Raw genomic sequence first — 17,556 nt, 5'->3', positions numbered from 1 at the left:
GACCCGGCGATGCCACTCCTTCCAAGGATCATTTGAGCTACCCGTCTTTCTCTCTAAAATATCGGCCCGTTACGACATAGAAGGTTCACCGTTAACCTAATCATGAGTCTGTCGACTGCAGGTACACTTTCTTTCTTCTGTTATTGCAGCTACTTCTTGCTGAGCACGTTGCGATGTTCGCTACTGGAATGCGTTCGCGGATGTCGCGAACCAGTTCGTCTGCCCCTTTGCAGAAGTGATGAGGACTCGTGGGACAATTGTCGAATGTTCTACTTTGCGTGGCCGTGCGGCGAGTCTAGACTGGGTGCGGTCGATTGGACGAGTAGTTCCAAGGCTGCGAGCGCAAGCTTTGTGCTCATTTCTCTCCCCGCGCCCTCACTGAGCAGGACAATGGAGAGATGGCATGCTAACGGAAAGGGGCTGCGTGTTAGTTGCACGCTTGGCAGTAAGAGCGGTTCTCCACACCCGTCCACAGTGGCTCCATTTCCGGATGAGTGCAATCTCCTCCTCCTCCTTTATCTGCTCGGAGGAGGAGGACATGCCTGTGTGTATCAACAGGAATCGCGATCTCGCTTCTCAAGACGTGTTGATGATCATGGTGACTAAGAAGTGGAGGAGGAGGGATAAATTTGTGTCTATCCCTTAAACCAAATTCAAAATACAAATCTTCCCAAACTTTTCTTCAAACGCTTCCAGCAGTGAATCAGTATATATCCTGCTCACGTGGCGCAAAGGCTGGCAAGTTTTATTTTTGTCGTTGTTGACTTGCTTCGTGCATTTGTGACTTTCTTCGTGCGGTTTGTATATTCGTACAGTGACCATCCAACGTCGCTGTTTTGCAGTTGACTTGCGGCGGCACAATCAAACGAACCACAGCCGGCAGCTGCGTCATTGAAATATCCCAGATCACGACCTCTCGCCATCGCTAGCGTCCAAAGTTTAGGAATCGCTTTTGCGTCCTTCCGCCATAAGTAGACATTGAGGAAACGTCGATGAGACATCGGCTGGGTTTTTTTCTTCGCGACAAGGAGGAAACTTTGCACGGAGTGTATTTCCCACTTGCTTTGGAGCCCCCCCCCCCCCCCCCTCCCCCCCCCCCCCCCCCTAGTATCAGCGCAGCGCAAAACAATTCGCGGATGCCACCGAAACACTTCGAACTAAATTAAGTCCGAAACAACGTGTAAAACGGGAGCGACTTCCCCTAGCGGAACATTGAGCTCTCGTTGAAAACATTGAAAGTGAATTTGAATGAAAATAAGTTTTAAACCGCAATATTTTCTCAACAGAAACGAAGGAAAGAAAAAGACTAGTTTTAACCTAGGCTAAAAACTTTAAAATTTGTGTTTGTATCCTCTAGCTCCCACCATTTCCGCCCTCTGAAAAAAAAAAAAAATGGCGGTCACTCTTCTCATGATACAGTCTACCAATGCATGCAAAAAGTCACCATTCTTACCGAGCAAGCGAGCAAGGAAGCAAGTAAACAAACAGGACTACATACCCAGCATGCACAATGCTCGCGTATTTATTCATTCCCAGTCAGTAGCCCACGCGACAGTGTGTTCCTGTCGGTATATTGGTATGCACAGGCGCATACCGTTTTCTTCAGATCACATGATCCTCTGGACCGACTGGAACTGCACGTTCCGGGCCAATAACCCCACGAATATGGCTTATGAGTGGGCATTGGACATCTAGTTTTATTCTCACAAGATCACCCTGCAGAGAGGTGTTACCAGCGGGCTGCAACGTTTCGTCTTGCTACTCATCGCACACTTTCTAAAAGGATAGCGTCCTTGCCACTAAAGGACACCATCCTGCAGAGATGCGTCGACCAACAGGCTGCACCATGGGGTTTTGCTTCTCGTTGTACTCTAGTACGGCTCCCTGGCCAGCGAAGGACGCCATCCTCCCTACCGTCATTGCTCGGATAGATTTACAAGCCCACCGATCCTTTCCTCCTGAATTTACTGCCAGGGTGCTCTGGGCACCATCGGCGTTGACCCGTCGCCGAATGGCTGCAGCCTGCGTGGGAGCGCTCCGGGCGCCCCACAGAAGCCGGTCCTTCTAATGGGCGGGGCCATGACGAGCCTTAATAGGGCAGATAAGTGGGGCCAGCTTTCGCGAGAAGGGTGTGCCGTGGTATTTTATATCGCCGCCGCGCTGCAGCCGCTGCTGCCCCGTCGTTGTCCACGGCTATCTGCTTGGCTCGGCTTTCGCGAGGGCCTTCGTCGCGTGTCTCTCATGCGCGCTGTTGACGCCTCGTGCGCCGGGCTCAGGTCTGGGCAACGCCGCACCACCATTCGCGCCGTTCGAAGCTGCTTTCTTGAGCCACCTTGCAAAAGTCGGGCCACTATTCCACGCATTAAAGTTTGTAACGAGCAATCGGAGCGCCTGCAGTCAACCGGTTTCCCCAGGCCTCTGTAATGTGCGCAGCAAAAAGTATTGATTGTTTGTAGGGTTTTAACGCGCCGACGTAGCGCAGGCGATGAGGCGCGCCGTAGTGGAGGGCTCCGGATTAATTTTCACCACCTGAAGATCTTTACGTGCGCCGAAATCTCGTACACACGGGCGGCGGCCGCTTTTCGCCTCCATCAGAAAAGCGGCCGCCGCGGCCGGGAATCGAACCCGCGACCTCGTGCTCAGCAGCGCAACGCCTTAGCCACTGAGCCACCGCGGCGGGTACAGCAAAAAGTAGCATAAAGACTATGCTGCAAGAGTTATAAAAGACTCTGGAACCCAAGCAACCACGGACGTCCGTGGGACGTCCGAAATGCAGCCGAACATCCAAGGCCCAGTTTGGACGGCCACTGTGTGTCCATGTTTGGACGTACATTTTCGGACGTACAGTGGACATCCAGAAACGGATGTACAAGTCAGAATGACATCCGCCAACGGGCGTAAAAAGTTACTATGAAGCATCAAATAATGGCGTCAATAGGATATAAAAGCGAAAACGAGAAAGCCACTGTGCTTTTTAATTAAAAAGATTTTGTACATCAGCACCCTGGCTTGTAGGATGCAAGTTTCATCAGCATATTTTTAATATTAAGCCTAAGTTTTAAATTTTTTTGAAGCACTTCACCAACTCCAACGGCGATCTTTTTGGGGAAGGATATATAAGAACGAAACATGTGAAGCAAGTTCACTGTATTCATGTATGCCGTCTGCCCAGTAGTGCGCTAGCCTTGCGCGGTGTACTGTACTATTCGTTGTAAGAACATTAGCTTGTCGTTATGTGATTCTGGAAATTTTTTACTGAACATCCAAAATACAGCCAATTTCGGACGTCCGACGGGCGTACATGGTACGTCCATCGGCCCTGAAACGGACGTCATACGGACGTCCGCTAGAGCCGGAATGGACGTACGGCGGACGGCCGACGAACGTCCGGTGGTTGTTGCTACGAGAGAAAAAAAAATAAAGAAACAGCTGTAATTTTATATTTGCTGTACACTTCGCACCGTCGGAAAAGATTGTCAATCGCGTGAATGTCAGGCCTGTCCTCTCTGCGTCGGGCATGCTGAGCGGACTTTCTTCTGAGCCAAAAAGCATGTTCTGCAAAGCCACGCTGGCGTGTAAGAAGGAACACCGTACACACCGTACACTATGCGCTCGTGTGGGAACAATTGCGTTCTCGTGTGAGAAGAAATACGTCGGCAGAGACTTTGTCAAGCAATAGTAGACAACTATCAGGGCAGTCATCTGCTTGTTCACCGGTGCGAACTGCGGCTGTGTTAGGGCGAAATTTCCGCGATCATTTGATAAAAGCATGGTCGTCATGCATGCATGAGAGTGCGTAGGCTAGTTTTTCAAATAAGGAGGCCGCTCTCGCACTTCTTTCCGTGGTTTCAACGCATCGGCACTATTGGTGGGAGGTTGCTAGTTTTGTGAGCGCGTGCAAGCTCGGGCTTTTCGAATGTAACCAATAACGTGTTTAGCTCTGTGTATACGGCCAACGCCAACTGGCCCAAAAGTCGGCGCTTTAAATCAGCTCATCTTTACTCGTACCCCTCAACTATGCGCGGTTTTTTTTTTTCAAAGCGGGGGTGCACCGAGTGCCAATCCTAGTTGCACGCTTTTGCAACGATTGGATATTGTTAACTGAGACTAATTAAAAAGAAGTCTCCTGTCTATTTCCTAGCCAGCTTCCTGCCCGTGCATACATTTTTTAACATCGTGGACTCTGCGGTGCGACAAACGGAGCGGATGAAGCTGGACGTGCACGCTTCCAACATCACGGCCAACCGCGTGCTCTGGGTCGTTGAGGTCTCGGCGGAGGGCCCCGAACCAGGGCGGTGTCGGATAGAAAACGTCAAGACCGCAAAGAAAAAAAAATTGGCACGGATCGTGTATGCGCCGCGCAGGGATCTTAGCTTTCCAAGAAAAATCAGCAGCGAGAAAGAGCCGGCTGGTAAAGCAAGAAAGAAAAAGGAAAGAGGACGCGAAGGAAGACGTCTGCAGTTCCGCTGGGCAGGCGGCCGGTCAAGTGCATGCTTCAGTTTCAGCCCGGCATCCTTGACTAGCGGAGGTCAGGCGTGGCTCACGTCGCAGTCGCGTGACCAGCATGCTTCTGCTCTTGTTGGCAAAGAGGAGCGGGAGAAAAAAAAAAATAAAATAAAACGAGCGCCGTCTTTCGTCAGCTCCGCGCGCCTGGCGTAAACATATTTTTGGAGACACTTGAGACTTGCACCAGCCGCACGTCTTTCTTGAACTGAGTAAATTGCCTTGGCCGAAGGCGTTATGCATTCGCGAATGCCTGAAATCCGTTTAATAAACAGGCAGTGGATGTATGTTTTATTTTTCTGTACGAACTGAGCGCACCTTTTAAACTGCCTCTATGCATAGCAAGGCTTGAACAATATTTCGAGAGCGCAGCCGGAGAGGAATTAAAATAGTACTCGGGGTTCTTAGTACAGCACAACTGGCGGCCATTTTAGAAGCGATGAAGCAGCAAGTTCTCTGAGAATCATTTTTGCGCCCCTCAAAAATGTTTCAGCTCCGAATCCAGAAAAATAATACGCAGCATACATCTTTAGAGAGAGAGAGGGGGTGGAGGGGGAGAGAAAAATAACGAAGAGGTTAGCTCCAAACCGAAAGAGGATCTGCCTACTTTTAGGGTCGTCGACTGCCAACGAAAACGAAAAAAACCCGCCAAGATGGCTTAGTACGCGTTGTGCTGCTGAGGCCATGGACATGGGTTAGATTAGAGCCACTAAATAAGCTAGTGGCTCTAGGTTAGATCATGGCCGCGGTGGCCACTTTCTTGATGAAGGCGAAAGGCGACAACGCCCATGTGTCGATGTCTCGGCGCACGCTAATGATCTCCAGGTGGTCAAAATTAATGCGGAGCCCTCCACTATGGCGTACTTCACAGCCAAGGTGTACCTTCGGCGCGTTAAGCCACACAATCAATCAATCGACTTGCGAAGAAAAAAAAATACTTTCATCCAGGCTGCGTCACGGCTAGGATGAACCTCTCGTGAGAGGGTCGTCCGAAACCGCTCTGCAGGCGACTAAATAAAGTTGCTCTCTCTCTCTCTCTCTCTCTCTCTCTCTCTCTCTCTCTCTCTCTCTCTCTCTCTCTCTCTCTCTCTCTCTCTCTCTCTCCCCCTCTCTCTCTCTCTGTCTGTCTCTCTCTCTCTCTCTCTCTCTCTGTGTGCCGTCGATAAGCCTTGTCGATTGCATTGAGCTGCACGGTAACCCTTCGCTAGTCTCCTGAACCTAAAGATTTTAATTATTATTCAATGATTTATATACTCACTAGATAACACGTTCGCCCCTTTGTTTGTTTGTTCGCAAATTCAAACGGAAGCAATCTGAGACGTAGACGAACAGCGATTTACATTTTGTCTTACATACGATTCACGTTCTTGCTATTCCGGGGAAACCTGCCCTCATTAAAAGGAAGCTGCTTTCAAGTGCGTATTGCAGGAATGGGTGGTCTTTTGTAGCTAAGCATGGAGTGGGATATCTCGCTAACCTTGTAGCTCCTGAATTCACGCTCTGACCCGTTGCCCTGCAGGTTAACCGTCCCCTGGCCATGAAGAAGGACAGCATCCAGACGCGCAAGCGCAAGCCCAAGACCGCAGCCAGCGGAGGAAGCGGTGCCACAAACGGGGCTGCCGCCGTGAAGGCGAGCATGGACGCGGCGGCCGCTTCTTCGGCGGCCACTTCTGCAGCCGCCATGGCCGCGGCCGCAGCCGCCCTGGCTGGAGTGTCTTCGCACGGAGGAGTCCTGGTTTCGGCTGTAGGCTCTGCTGAGGCAGCGCATCAGCATCAGCAGCAACAGCAGCAAGATCATGATGACCAGCACTTGCAGCATCAGCAGCTGATGGGCTCTACGAGGATTCCCGAACCGGCTATGGGTGAGCTGCACTTCCAACCCAGGGACTCGAGGAAGCTCTGCTGAGAAGTAATTTCCACAGGTTAATTTGCAGTGCAACCAAGTGCATTTTCCCCTCGAATCGTCTTTTTAAGGTCCTGGTCAAAAGGACAAGTATGGTCTTTGCCATAACTTTATTACCATCCACCGGATTCCCTTTGTAATGTTATGCATGCTTGCCTAGCGACAAATCCTCCTCGACAGCATCTTGGCATGCCCGGGTGATTATCTTTCTTTTGTATTTACTTTTTTCCCGCCATTCCCTGCGCAGCCGAGATGAGCAGCCTGCTGAGCAAGAACGGCCCGCTGCCGCACATCAGCCTCGGACTGCCGTTCAACTTCAGCCAGGCCTCGCTGACGACCATGGCCCCCTCTAGTCACCCCGGCAGCGGTGCTGCTGGCCGCGTTCCCGCCGTGATGGCGCTGTCCTCGCTGATGGCCTACGGGGCCGGAAACGCCATCCGGCAGCAGGCCAACGGACACTACGCCGCGTCGACCCTGACCGCCCTGGACCCGGTCGTGGCTGCCCAGTCGGCCGAGCAGAGGGCCTCCAATCTCATGAGCCTGACGTCATGAAAGGGAGCATCCCTTGTGTCATCCGTTGGGGACGTAGGGAGATACTGGAACTGGACGTTTGCGGGACCAGTCTGCGAGGAAGAAAAGTCGACGGTGCTATGCGGCAGGGACGAAGCGGCTGTGTGCGGTATACGCGCGGTGTGCACGCCGTGGAAAGCCGTATGTGGCTTTTGGGGACGGGGTCCTGCAGAACTAATACCTTGCTCTCCACCGCGGACTGTTTCCCTTTTTTTTTTTGTTCGCACGCAAGGCAGTAATTCTTGTCAGAATACTGCTGTTTTGCGAAAAAGTGAACGTGCTCTGAGTTTGTTGTCGCAGTGTTTTTTTTTTTTCTTACAAAAAAGGGTTAATTCAACACGGGCCACAACGGCGGTTTAAGGTTGCTCGGAGGGTTCATATTTCACGGCGCTTGCAGGGTAGCATTTAAGTATCACGGTGAATGTCACAGTAGCACCACCGGAGGGTTTTCATTTTTTAACGTGCCGCTCTCTATACAGCTTAAAAATTTGCACATGAGCGGCTTTCGTTTCCTGTTGCCCTAAATGCAACCTAGAAAACTGCCGTCTCTTGGCCCGTGCCATTTACATACGCTCCGTGGCACTGTAGTGCATACATCAGTTTGTTTTGGGTGCACTTATGGTTCAGGTGCAGTATGCAAAGGTCAACTTAGGACTTCGCCTGACAGTACACATGCATGCAAGCAATCTAGCGTTTTCAGATGTTACGAAATAGTTTAACGATGCGCTGTTAAGTCGTCCTACTGCATGCAGGTGTGTTGTTCTTGAGCACCTGCTGTTTAAGCTTTTAAAGCTGTCGTTGTGCCTCATGTGCAAAGTGCCAATCAAAAACATTCACTGTAGAATGGCAATGTATGTACTCATGTTAGTTGCGATGTTCATTTCCTTCACGGTGATGTTTTCTCCAAAGGTAGGGGTTTTCGCCAAAGATTATTCGGAGATATCACTGATATTCATCACGTGCCTTATGGTTCCGGTTCTCTGTTAAACTCAAAAGTCGGGTAGACCGTTCATGTCAAAAGTGCTGGTATCGCATAATTGGTCCCTTTAGAAACGAAATCAATTAAATTTGAGATCTGTTCATTCTTTCGCTGTGCAATTTAGCAGCAGCGGTTTTCGGTTCCAATGACATTTTTCGCCAAACGGGGCTAAAAACTGAATTGTCACCGGAAAATTGATAATGTTATCGATCATGTTTGTCCGAAGTCTTGGCGGTCCAATAACACGCGTAGGTTAAGCGTTTGTGCAAGCCTGCGCAGACCCAGCTTTAAACGTTGCAGCCAGTCGCAGTCGTCTGGCGGCGACATGCTTTTCGGCCCTTTTGAAGCGAGGCGTTTGCCGGATGCAATTGTTACCCTTACCGACGAAAGATTTATCACGCATATGTTGTTCGTGTGGTAAGCCCTGTAGCTTCAATATTTCCGTATTTTGGGCTACCATGTTTGGGAGATTAACTTTTCACATTAAGGCGCGTCACACTAGCACAAGTGGGCCTTCAGGCTGAATTAGCTTATCTGTGAATGGCAGAGATGCCGTCACAAAAAGGCAAAGGCAACATGCCAGTTCTATGCAACGAATACTGTATTCCCGCATACCAAAGATAGGTGCAGTTGCATCTTCCCGCAGAGTACAAACTACGTGACAATCGTGGCTAGTTATTTTAACGTTCCTATTGTTACTCTATCCTCATTTAGACAAGTTCCTCCTGTTTAAAAAATGTGCAAATTATGTGCATTCTTTCTGTATAACAATGTGCAAAATTTATGTGCTGAATCGAGTGTTGGCCTGAACATCATGCTCAATTTATTGTGCTTGAACAAAATACTCGATATTGTACGTACTCGTTCAACACATCGGGGCAGTGCTCAATTTACACAAGTTCGACTTTGTTCGCCGTGTTTGAATGGACGAATTCAGTCGCTGGTCGTCACGAGTTGCCTTATTTCTTGTTTTTTCGACACTCTTTCCCTGAGCTCTTGAAGGACCTTAAGCTACCTTGTTGTATGGGAAGAGCTGTGATTAACGCCAAAGAATCGGATTCTTGTCAAACCGCTTCTGTGATGGCCTTTGTAAAGAGTTCACGCTGCTAGTATCCGCTTGTTCATGGTAACGCTGTTTGACGCAGTGCCGCCGTGTTTCATTTTGTGTTCTCTCTTCTGATCTCTGCGTTAATCGTTTTCATGCTTTTTGTGTTTTAGTCGTCTTGAATGATCGAGAATAATTGCGCAAGACTGGTTGTATGAAAGATATGAGCAAAAAAAAAAACACATAGAAAATGTGCAGCAGAAGCTTACGTTGTAAAGCTTCACGTAAAATATTAAAAAAAAAAAGGCTGCAAGTAGAAAGACCAGACTCCTTGCGCGGCATTGAGGGGAAAAAAAATCCCTTTGCAAACTATGAATAGCCCGAACTTCAGATATTGCTATGGGGCCAACGACCTCGCAGGAGCAGCGCCAACAATTTTCGGAGGTTTAGACAATCTTAGTTCGGGTTATGGGGACTTCAAACGACTGATTTGCGGTCGTACACTATGAACGAGACCAAACACACTGCGCATAATGCAACGAGCAGCAGCGAATGTACTGTGGAATGCTTGTTTATGGTGTAATGGGGCATAACACAGTTGGGAAGACGCAGCTGTCACGTGTTTTAAGTGTCACCACCACAAGCGCAATGCTTGTTCTGCCGTTATCTTTCGCACTTTTTGTGCGCTAGTACTGCTTTATCTGTTGTGCATATGCTGTCCACCCGAAAGCATTGCGTAAACTGGGACAATAAAGCAGATGAGGAGACGGGAGAAAATTCTCAAAGGGTGACAGGTAATACGGACCAGTTTTTTTCCTTGCATACGTCCATTTGCTCGTTTCTTGTGGCACCACTAAACTCTGCATGGTGCTTCCCTCCGTAGTAAATGAGCAGGGAAAGATAGACAAGCAGTAGCAATCGTCCAGCGTTGCACACGCTTTGGACGTTCATGGAGCATTGGCAGTTTCGCAATATACCTCTCATCGTGTAGGCTCCCAATATGCCAAGCAGTCAGCGAGCTCAAGACAAACCTAATAGGTCACTCTACAGCGGCTGTTTTCTTATCTCCTTTACGGGAGCCACCTGTGCGGTTTATTGTGGCCAGCGATTACACGAACCGGTTTGGCTTAGCGTCAACTGTTATCTGATCTCTCGCTTCCTCAGCTGCGCAAGGAGTTACCTTGATTATTTTTTGGGCAAGCAGCCGACTGCGGAACTTTCAGTGTTAGGCAAGAGCTTTTTCATCTCTTATCGGATGCAGCGTCTTGCCGCAATTAGCACCACCCTTGGATGCGCGGGGGCTGAACGCTTCTTTGCTCGTGCTTTCGGTTTGTGAAAAAAAAAATAATTGAAAAACAGAAAAATGAAAAAAAGATTAGAAATTAAAAATAGAAAGTCAGAGAGTGTAAAGTTTGCGTGTTGAGGTTGAATTTTTTTTTTCGTCATTGTGCTGTCTATTGTTTCATGTGGCTGGGCTCCGTGAGCTAAATCAGCTCATTAATCATTTTGTATTGCGTTAGCGCTGATGTTACATCTAGGTGCCTTTTATGCTCGCCATAGTTGTGTGAACGAGCATCGCGTGCTGTTGAGTTTCTTGTATATTTTTTTTATCTGTTTCGGCATGCTTTCGTTCGGAGTGTTTTTTTTTTTAAACTAACACGCAGACGTACGTTTGTACCAAATTGAAATTGTCAAACGAGGCTTTTTTTTATGTTCTTCAAAGCACGAAAGAAACGGGTAGCAGATTGTACTCTTCTTGTTCACACCAGAGTGTTTGTGCCTTACTGTTTCCTCTGTGTTTTCGTTTGGCGTATTAAAGTTTGGCTCGTGAACTTCAGGATCGCCTGCTTCACTTTGAAATGAAACAGACCCCCTACTGGGACAGCTGTTTTGTAGCCCAACAAATTTGCTAATACAAATGGCGGCAAACATGGGTGGGAAATGAAAGAGCTGAAAATAGAAATATGCATCTGTTCCCAAACAGAGTGAACCTTGCCCGTGGCATTTCTTATTCAGACGTGAAATTGAACACATTTAGACCCTAATTTGGGGGTCTTTGACGATGTAGCAATTTGAGCTCTTATTTCTACCCTGGAATAACGTACATCCGTGGACCGTGTGCCACAATGTTGGAGACTGTCATAGCTTTGAATATGTTCCCTGTTTGAAAATGTTCCCTATTGATACTCTAAGTACGTGGGTTTAACAGCCATAAGTGCTGACGAAGCAGGTTTGTGTGCTGCTTTGAATCGTACACCCGTGTTTTTTTGTTGGACCCACCTTGGTCGGTATCTCAGTGGCTAAGGCGCTAGATTGTGCACTAAAACACGGGTTCAACCCCTGCTCTGGAGGCGTTTTTCTAATGGCGGCGAAAAGAGAGACGGAGAGCGAAAGCTGGGCTGTATGACGCTTCTCCGCAAGCTCAAAATTGCCAGAAGCCGTAACCTTCCACTACGGCACGCCTCGAAGCGAATTCGTAGCTCCGGATTGCAAAACCAGAAGTTTTATTGCGGTTTTTGTGTGTGTTTGTGTCGGTGAAAAACAGTAGGCCAGTGGTAATATATATATATAAAAAAGTTTCTGGCATCGACGCGAATAATACGATATTTGATTCGGGAACGTTCTAATCGAGTAGTGCTATTCTTGGCGGAGGAGGAAGCAACATTTATTTAGAGCGAAACGGAAGATGGGAGAGCCGCTTCTCGGAAACTGCTATAATTTCGAAGAACTTCGAAATTTGGACGTTCAAGAAGACATTCCAGGTAGGACATCAAGTTAAACCTTGTTTCAACCGGCACAGATGCGAGAAACTGCCGTATATTACCCACAATAAAACGCTAAATACATTTCTAACACAACTTGCGCACTTTCTGCCCCGAAAAACGTGCCGGTGGTAGCGGCGATGGTCTTCCCCGCAAGACACTTGTGGCAGGCGTATGGCCAGCTTTAGGATTTATCGCAAGGCTGGGGGATGATAGGAATATCGCCTCTTTGGGCGAATATTAACGCGGACCAAGCCCCGACCATCTGGACAGGAAATTTAAGCCTACTACGTAGCTGCCTAAGGGACAAGAAGAGAGCGGAGTGGGTCAGGGAGCAAACTGGTGTTAAAGACATATTAGTATAAATTAAGAAGAAGAAATGGACGTGGGCAGGGCATGTAATGCGAAGGCAAGATAACCGCTGGTCGTTAAGGGTAAGAGTGGATCCCTAGAGAAGGCAAGCGTTGCAGGGGGCGGCAGAAAGTTAGATGGGCAGATGAGATCAAGAAGTTTGCGGGGATAAATTGGTCACAGTTGGCACAGGACTGAGGTAATTGGAGAGTAATGGGAGAGGCCTTTGCCCTGCAGTGGGCGTAGATAGGCTGGTGATGATGATGATGATGACGTAGCTGCCTAATAGACACCCCTCTTGTCATTATTTCAGTGGTTGGCACCGCTCGTCACACTTTCGTTCGTTATGACGCTTTGTTTTGTGTTTACACTATTGGAAATAACTGTAAACTTGTCAAAGTTCGTGCATCTGTAAAGCAGTGAGAAATCTCTCGCGATACGAAAATTCAGACGCCTTGGCGAAGGTTGAAGTCTCAACGCTTGTCATATGTCCGTAGGCCTACTAAACTTCCGGACATCGCACTACGGATTATCGGCCCAGGGGCTCTCACCGCAAGGCGACCACAGGGCGCAGTTGACGGCGTTTCCATGGCTGAGAATATCTCTCGGCCAGTTTATAACCAGGCCCATCTGCGCCTACCAAGAAAATGATAAAAAACGCGAAGCGTTCCCCGGGCCCGGCTGCGCTCCACACTTCCCATTATCGAGCTTTCATCAACAACCTAAACAGCAACGATAAATGAGCTGCCAATGGTCTGCATTAGTTAACTCAGGTACTCGAAATTGACAGTTTGTTGTCCGTCTAAGCGCCTCTCTAATAAGCACAATTTATGCCTTTCTGCGAACTGGGAAAGCAGCAACTGAACGAGGGCTTCGCGAAACTATTATCAAAAGCGGTAACTTTAACAAATGTGCATTTTTGCGCAGATGCAGGGCGTTATACGGTTGCTGCTATAGAGAACTGGGAAAACGATGCTTACGCATTCCTCAGTGATGTTGCCGTGGGTGTTCTACGAATGGCGTACCGCGCGCGGCATCTGAGCTTTTGACAGGGAGCGCGTAAATCTGCAACGGATGCTTCAAAAGGCACTGATATAACCGAATCGTGTTAATTAGGGCGAAAGCCTTATTATCTGTTTCATAAAACGCAGGAGGTTCGAAAAAATGTTGCGAGTTCCACCGAATCGCATAGAAAATGGGTGCGCGAGGCGGGACTCGAGTATCGCCCACCGCAGCGCGGGAGGGGTGTTGGAGGAGGGATCTGAAAAAGGGCGACGCAGCGCGCGCCGCGTGGCGAAGGGAAAGAACAGCGCCAAAGGCCGCTGCTGCGCGTGCAGTCAACACCAGCTGGTGTTGTGCAGTACGAGCCGCCTTGAGAGGGGAGTGTACCCACAGGATTGAATGGGAAGACGCTGGCGATGGCGGGCAAGCGGAACGGGTTTCAAAAGTTGCTGTCCAGGTGGGCTGGTCAAGTACTAACGGGCACCGCCGCAAAGTACCAATAAAGTATCCATTCGCGTTTCTAGGAACAGCCAGCATGTGGCCTTTGTACATGTGCACAGAAAACAATGCGCTTGCAGAAAACACACCAGAACCTAGAACAGCTATGAGAGTTAATTAACAAATCAGATGGACGTACATACGTACTGTCCACGCACTATGCACTTGACTGCTCAGGCTGGTGAGAGGAAAGGTCTGGATCGAGTAGCGTGACGAAAAAAAAGTATTAATGAATCCTGAATGGCGAACAGTAAAGACAGTGAACATGTGTCACAACGTATACCACTCAGGCTGTTGAGAAAGTTAGTAGATTCTTAGAAGCACAGATAGGCATGACCACAACCAAAAATGTGGCAATGTCTCCACAGCGACATGGCAGTTGACCAAAAATCCAGGCGCGAAAAAAATTCAAACCGATCAATCTATTGTCTATTAACGCGCATGCCTGGTGGCAGCCAACGTGTACACAATCAATCAATCAATCAATCAATCAATCAATCAATCAATCAATCAATCAATCAATCAATGCTACTACTACTACTACTACTACTACTACTACTACTACTACTAATAATAATAATAATAATAATTATATTAATAATAACAATAGCAGCTGTAAGATTGGGCGAACCAGGATAAACACATGTTTATATCAAGCACGGCCGGATTCGACTCTCCTCCTCCCGCGCGCGAGGAGGAGAGTTGAGTCCGGCCGTGTATCGAGCAACGTAGAAAGGGAAAGGATATGGAAATACGCGCTTTGAAATCTTATAGTTTCATTTATTACACCGCACACATAAAAAAGGAGAGAGAGGATTGGGAAAGCTAGCGAATACAAATTTACGCCGTGATCGGCTAGGCTGAAATAATTCGTAAAAACGAAATAAAACACTTCTAATTTGCTTTTAACATGAAGGGAAAAAAGACTCCGACCATACTCGCTCAAACGCTAAGCTCCAAATAAAAGGAAGCACGGGACGGAACCTTCAATTTGCGCCCGTTTCACAAGTGACAAGCGGTGCAACGAACTCGAATTAAAAGTGGCGCGCAAAGACTCTCCTGCTTCTGCTTAGCACGTCTCTTGAGAGCTTCGGGAGATGGAGCCACCGTTGCATCAGCTGCGATTATTCCCGCAAGGGCAACCAAAATGGCGCGTCTCTTGTGAGCGGTGTTGTTGCTGTTCGGCTTGCAGCTGAGCGAACGAGAGAGTGCGGGTTTCTCGCTTCGCTTGAGCGTCGTCTCCGTACAGGGCTTGTGTACAGCCCTCTCCGATTTTCACTGAAGGCTGAGTATGTTTTTCGACTGTTTATGCCGTATGCCCCCTTGTTGCATTTACCGCCGTCCGTACGGTTACGAGATGCGTGCGAGGGCGTTCATGTTTCGGTTGTGGGGAAAGGTTTGCGAGTTGACACATGCGACGAATGAATGAACGAAGGAGTACAGAAGTTAAATAGAAATAAGTAAGCGCAGAACGGCTTACCACAACAGTTCAGCTACATTTCCTGTGCGGTCGCTCTCAGCGTATGAACGGCTTCTTTTTGAAAAGAGGAAATGATAGTGATCATCCGTTTTATGTAACACGTGCATGTTGGTGAGCGGGTCAGGCAAGATAAATACGCTTACATGAGCGTGTTTAGAAACATGCGGTCTTGTGTGCTGATCTGCAAACATTAGAGCAAACTGAATTACTTGCAAACCGCGTCTGGTGCTCTTCGGGAACCTCCGGAGCGGGATGCGATCTTCACACTTCGTTCATCTACACCACGAGCACGGTGTAGTGACCACGAGCATGCCTGCATGTGTCAGATCGAGTGTCTATTGCACTGTAGCAAGTTTACCCATAGAATTTCTCTCTACCTAGAAACTCTACGAGTGTGGCAGCTAAATGATCTCACTTGCATGACTAGCCTTTGAAAAGCTTTTTTATTTGTTTTGACTCCCCTGTGAGCGTACCCCTTCACAAGAAAATAACGTATCAGTGCAATTCTGGAAAAAAAAAAAAAAAAGAGAGAGTTGCGTGGTCGAGAAGCTCTTGCCGGCGCACCTCTAGCATTGAAAGAAGCTACATTTTACACATTAATATGCATGGAAGTGTATGTATCGTTGAGGCTAATGCAAAGTGTTTCGTGAAATGTTTTATGTGTTTGTCGCTATTGTATGCACTGTTTACAGTGTGTGTGTGTGCTCCTGCGAGCTGAATGACAGTATTTAACGACAATGGTTTTTTTTTTGTTTCCTTCCTTCTTTCCAGGGTCTCTTATCAACTAACTTGGTAAGTGTCGTTTGTTCATGCATTGCGTGCAGTAGTAAAGAGCAATATGATCAGAAGAATTTATAGCAGTTAGAGCTTTCTGAAGCTAATGCGTAGCATTGAACTGCTGAGACCACATGCATCGTCCAGAAACTGTGCTTCCAGAACAATGAAACAGTTTTGCTTTGGGTTAAATAGCGGGAATAGCAAGATAGCGTGAACAAAAAAGAAAAAAAAAGACTGTGATGATGTTATAAATTTAATAAAAAAAGAAGGATGCTTACACCTTCCCGGGCATTCAGTGATGATGCAGGAAGGAGTGGGGAAGTATAGAAAGGGCGCATATTTTGTTATTGTAACTCGGCAATTAATTGATGCTTCTTTATTCCAATCACGGAATGCATGCGTCAGTGACCTATCATTCTTTCGCATGAACCAGTAGCCGAATGATAGAACTTGCCCGAACAAGGTGCCGGCATTGCAGTAGAAACATGGAGAGCAGCAGCTTTGTCAGGTTGAAAATTGGCTGGCTTTTTAATGGCTTGCCAAGATGACACCATACTGCTTTATTCTAGTCAAAAGATAGTCAATGTTATTGTGCACTAATTGGAAGTTTCGAATTGCTAATCAGAGCTAGGAAAACTTTTCACTGCATCTTAACTCTATTTCGCTGCGTCAACGTGCAGCCACAGATTTCGCTGTTGCTTCAGGGGATCGAACTGACTGGGACTGGGTAACATGAGCTCACCTAAAGCTTCAGTGTTTTGAGCAACTGGCTTGCACAATTTGTTCATAATTCTTTTGTCTTGAAAAGCTGTTGCACCCTTGAGTCACCCAGTGATGGCACACCGTTCTCACCGCTTGTAACATTCGCCTCCAGCGTGGGTCGATATCCTATACGTTTCTGCTTTAGCCATTCGCTAATTGCCTTATTGCTGGGGGAAAAAAATCATCAAAATTTTATGAGTTGAGCTGCGACTAAATAAAGCTTTTTCAACTTGGAGTTGCTTCTGTTGGCATCAACTAGTTACGCTCATTAGACTCATACCCGTGCCACACGTACACGAAAAATGACATTAAGTGTTTAAGGCCTTAAGATAACGAATGACATTAATTAAGCGGGCCGTGGTACACACGAAAACGCGAAGGCATTAAATGTGTTAGGCATGATGGTCATCATGACCAAAAAGAGAAATTCACTCATATTTTAGAAGCCTTTAACGTAGAAGAACACGTCTTACAAGGGTCAAAACTGTTTTTTGTGAAGAAAACGTTATGAGAAATAGCGTTTTTTTAGAAATGGTTTGAGCCGTTTCTGAAAGAGGCTTCAGCAGCTGCCGTCGCCGGCCAGTGGTAGCCAAATCCGAAAAATTTAACACGAAGAGTAACGCAATCTTTTTTCTTTTGCCGCTGTTCTAGTGAACTTCGTCTTCAAAACTTCGCCACCAATTGTGCCAAAAAATCACCTTATTTCGAAGTTTAGCTACGTTTCCGCCTCAACACTCTGGTGCTGAGAGTTTCATTGGTTTCATTTGGTGCTCATCGCGTTCGAGAGTAGGCAGATTTAAGGCATTCGTGAAGGTGAATGAGTTGTGCGGAACTCCTTAAACCAAAAATGACATTAGAGTGAGTGGCATTAGATATTTGCGTGTGGCATGGAATTATTGGCATTAAAACTTAAGGCATTAAGCA

General features: G+C 47.5%; 2 protein-coding genes across 5 annotated transcripts in view; both read left to right on the top strand.

Annotated features, from left to right (window-relative positions):
- The window catches only part of LOC144152228 (uncharacterized), a 67,324-nt gene extending 56,487 nt beyond the window's left edge, over window positions 1–10,837 (top strand). For all 4 annotated transcript variants that reach the window (XM_077683462.1, XM_077683463.1, XM_077683461.1 and 1 more), the window contains exons 5-6: window positions 6,023–6,365; window positions 6,654–10,837. In XM_077683462.1, the coding sequence (XP_077539588.1) occupies window positions 6,023–6,365; window positions 6,654–6,958 (648 nt within the window). In that variant the 3' untranslated portion in view covers window positions 6,959–10,837. The remainder of the gene's footprint in view (window positions 1–6,022; window positions 6,366–6,653) is intronic.
- A 5,033-nt stretch (window positions 10,838–15,870) lies between these two features.
- LOC144153083 (cytochrome b5 reductase 4) overlaps window positions 15,871–17,556 on the top strand; it is a 221,097-nt gene continuing 219,411 nt past the window's right edge. The window contains exon 1 of the mRNA XM_077684733.1: window positions 15,871–15,885. The gene's annotated coding sequence lies outside the window, so the exon portion shown is untranslated. The remainder of the gene's footprint in view (window positions 15,886–17,556) is intronic.

The sequence above is a fragment of the Haemaphysalis longicornis genome, unplaced genomic scaffold (assembly GCF_048455015.1).
Source record: "Haemaphysalis longicornis isolate Haplotype H1 unplaced genomic scaffold, Haemaphysalis longicornis Haplotype H1 scaffold_9, whole genome shotgun sequence".
Lineage (NCBI taxonomy): Eukaryota > Metazoa > Arthropoda > Arachnida > Ixodida > Ixodidae > Haemaphysalis > Haemaphysalis longicornis.
This window is presented reverse-complemented; position numbering and strand designations above follow the sequence as displayed.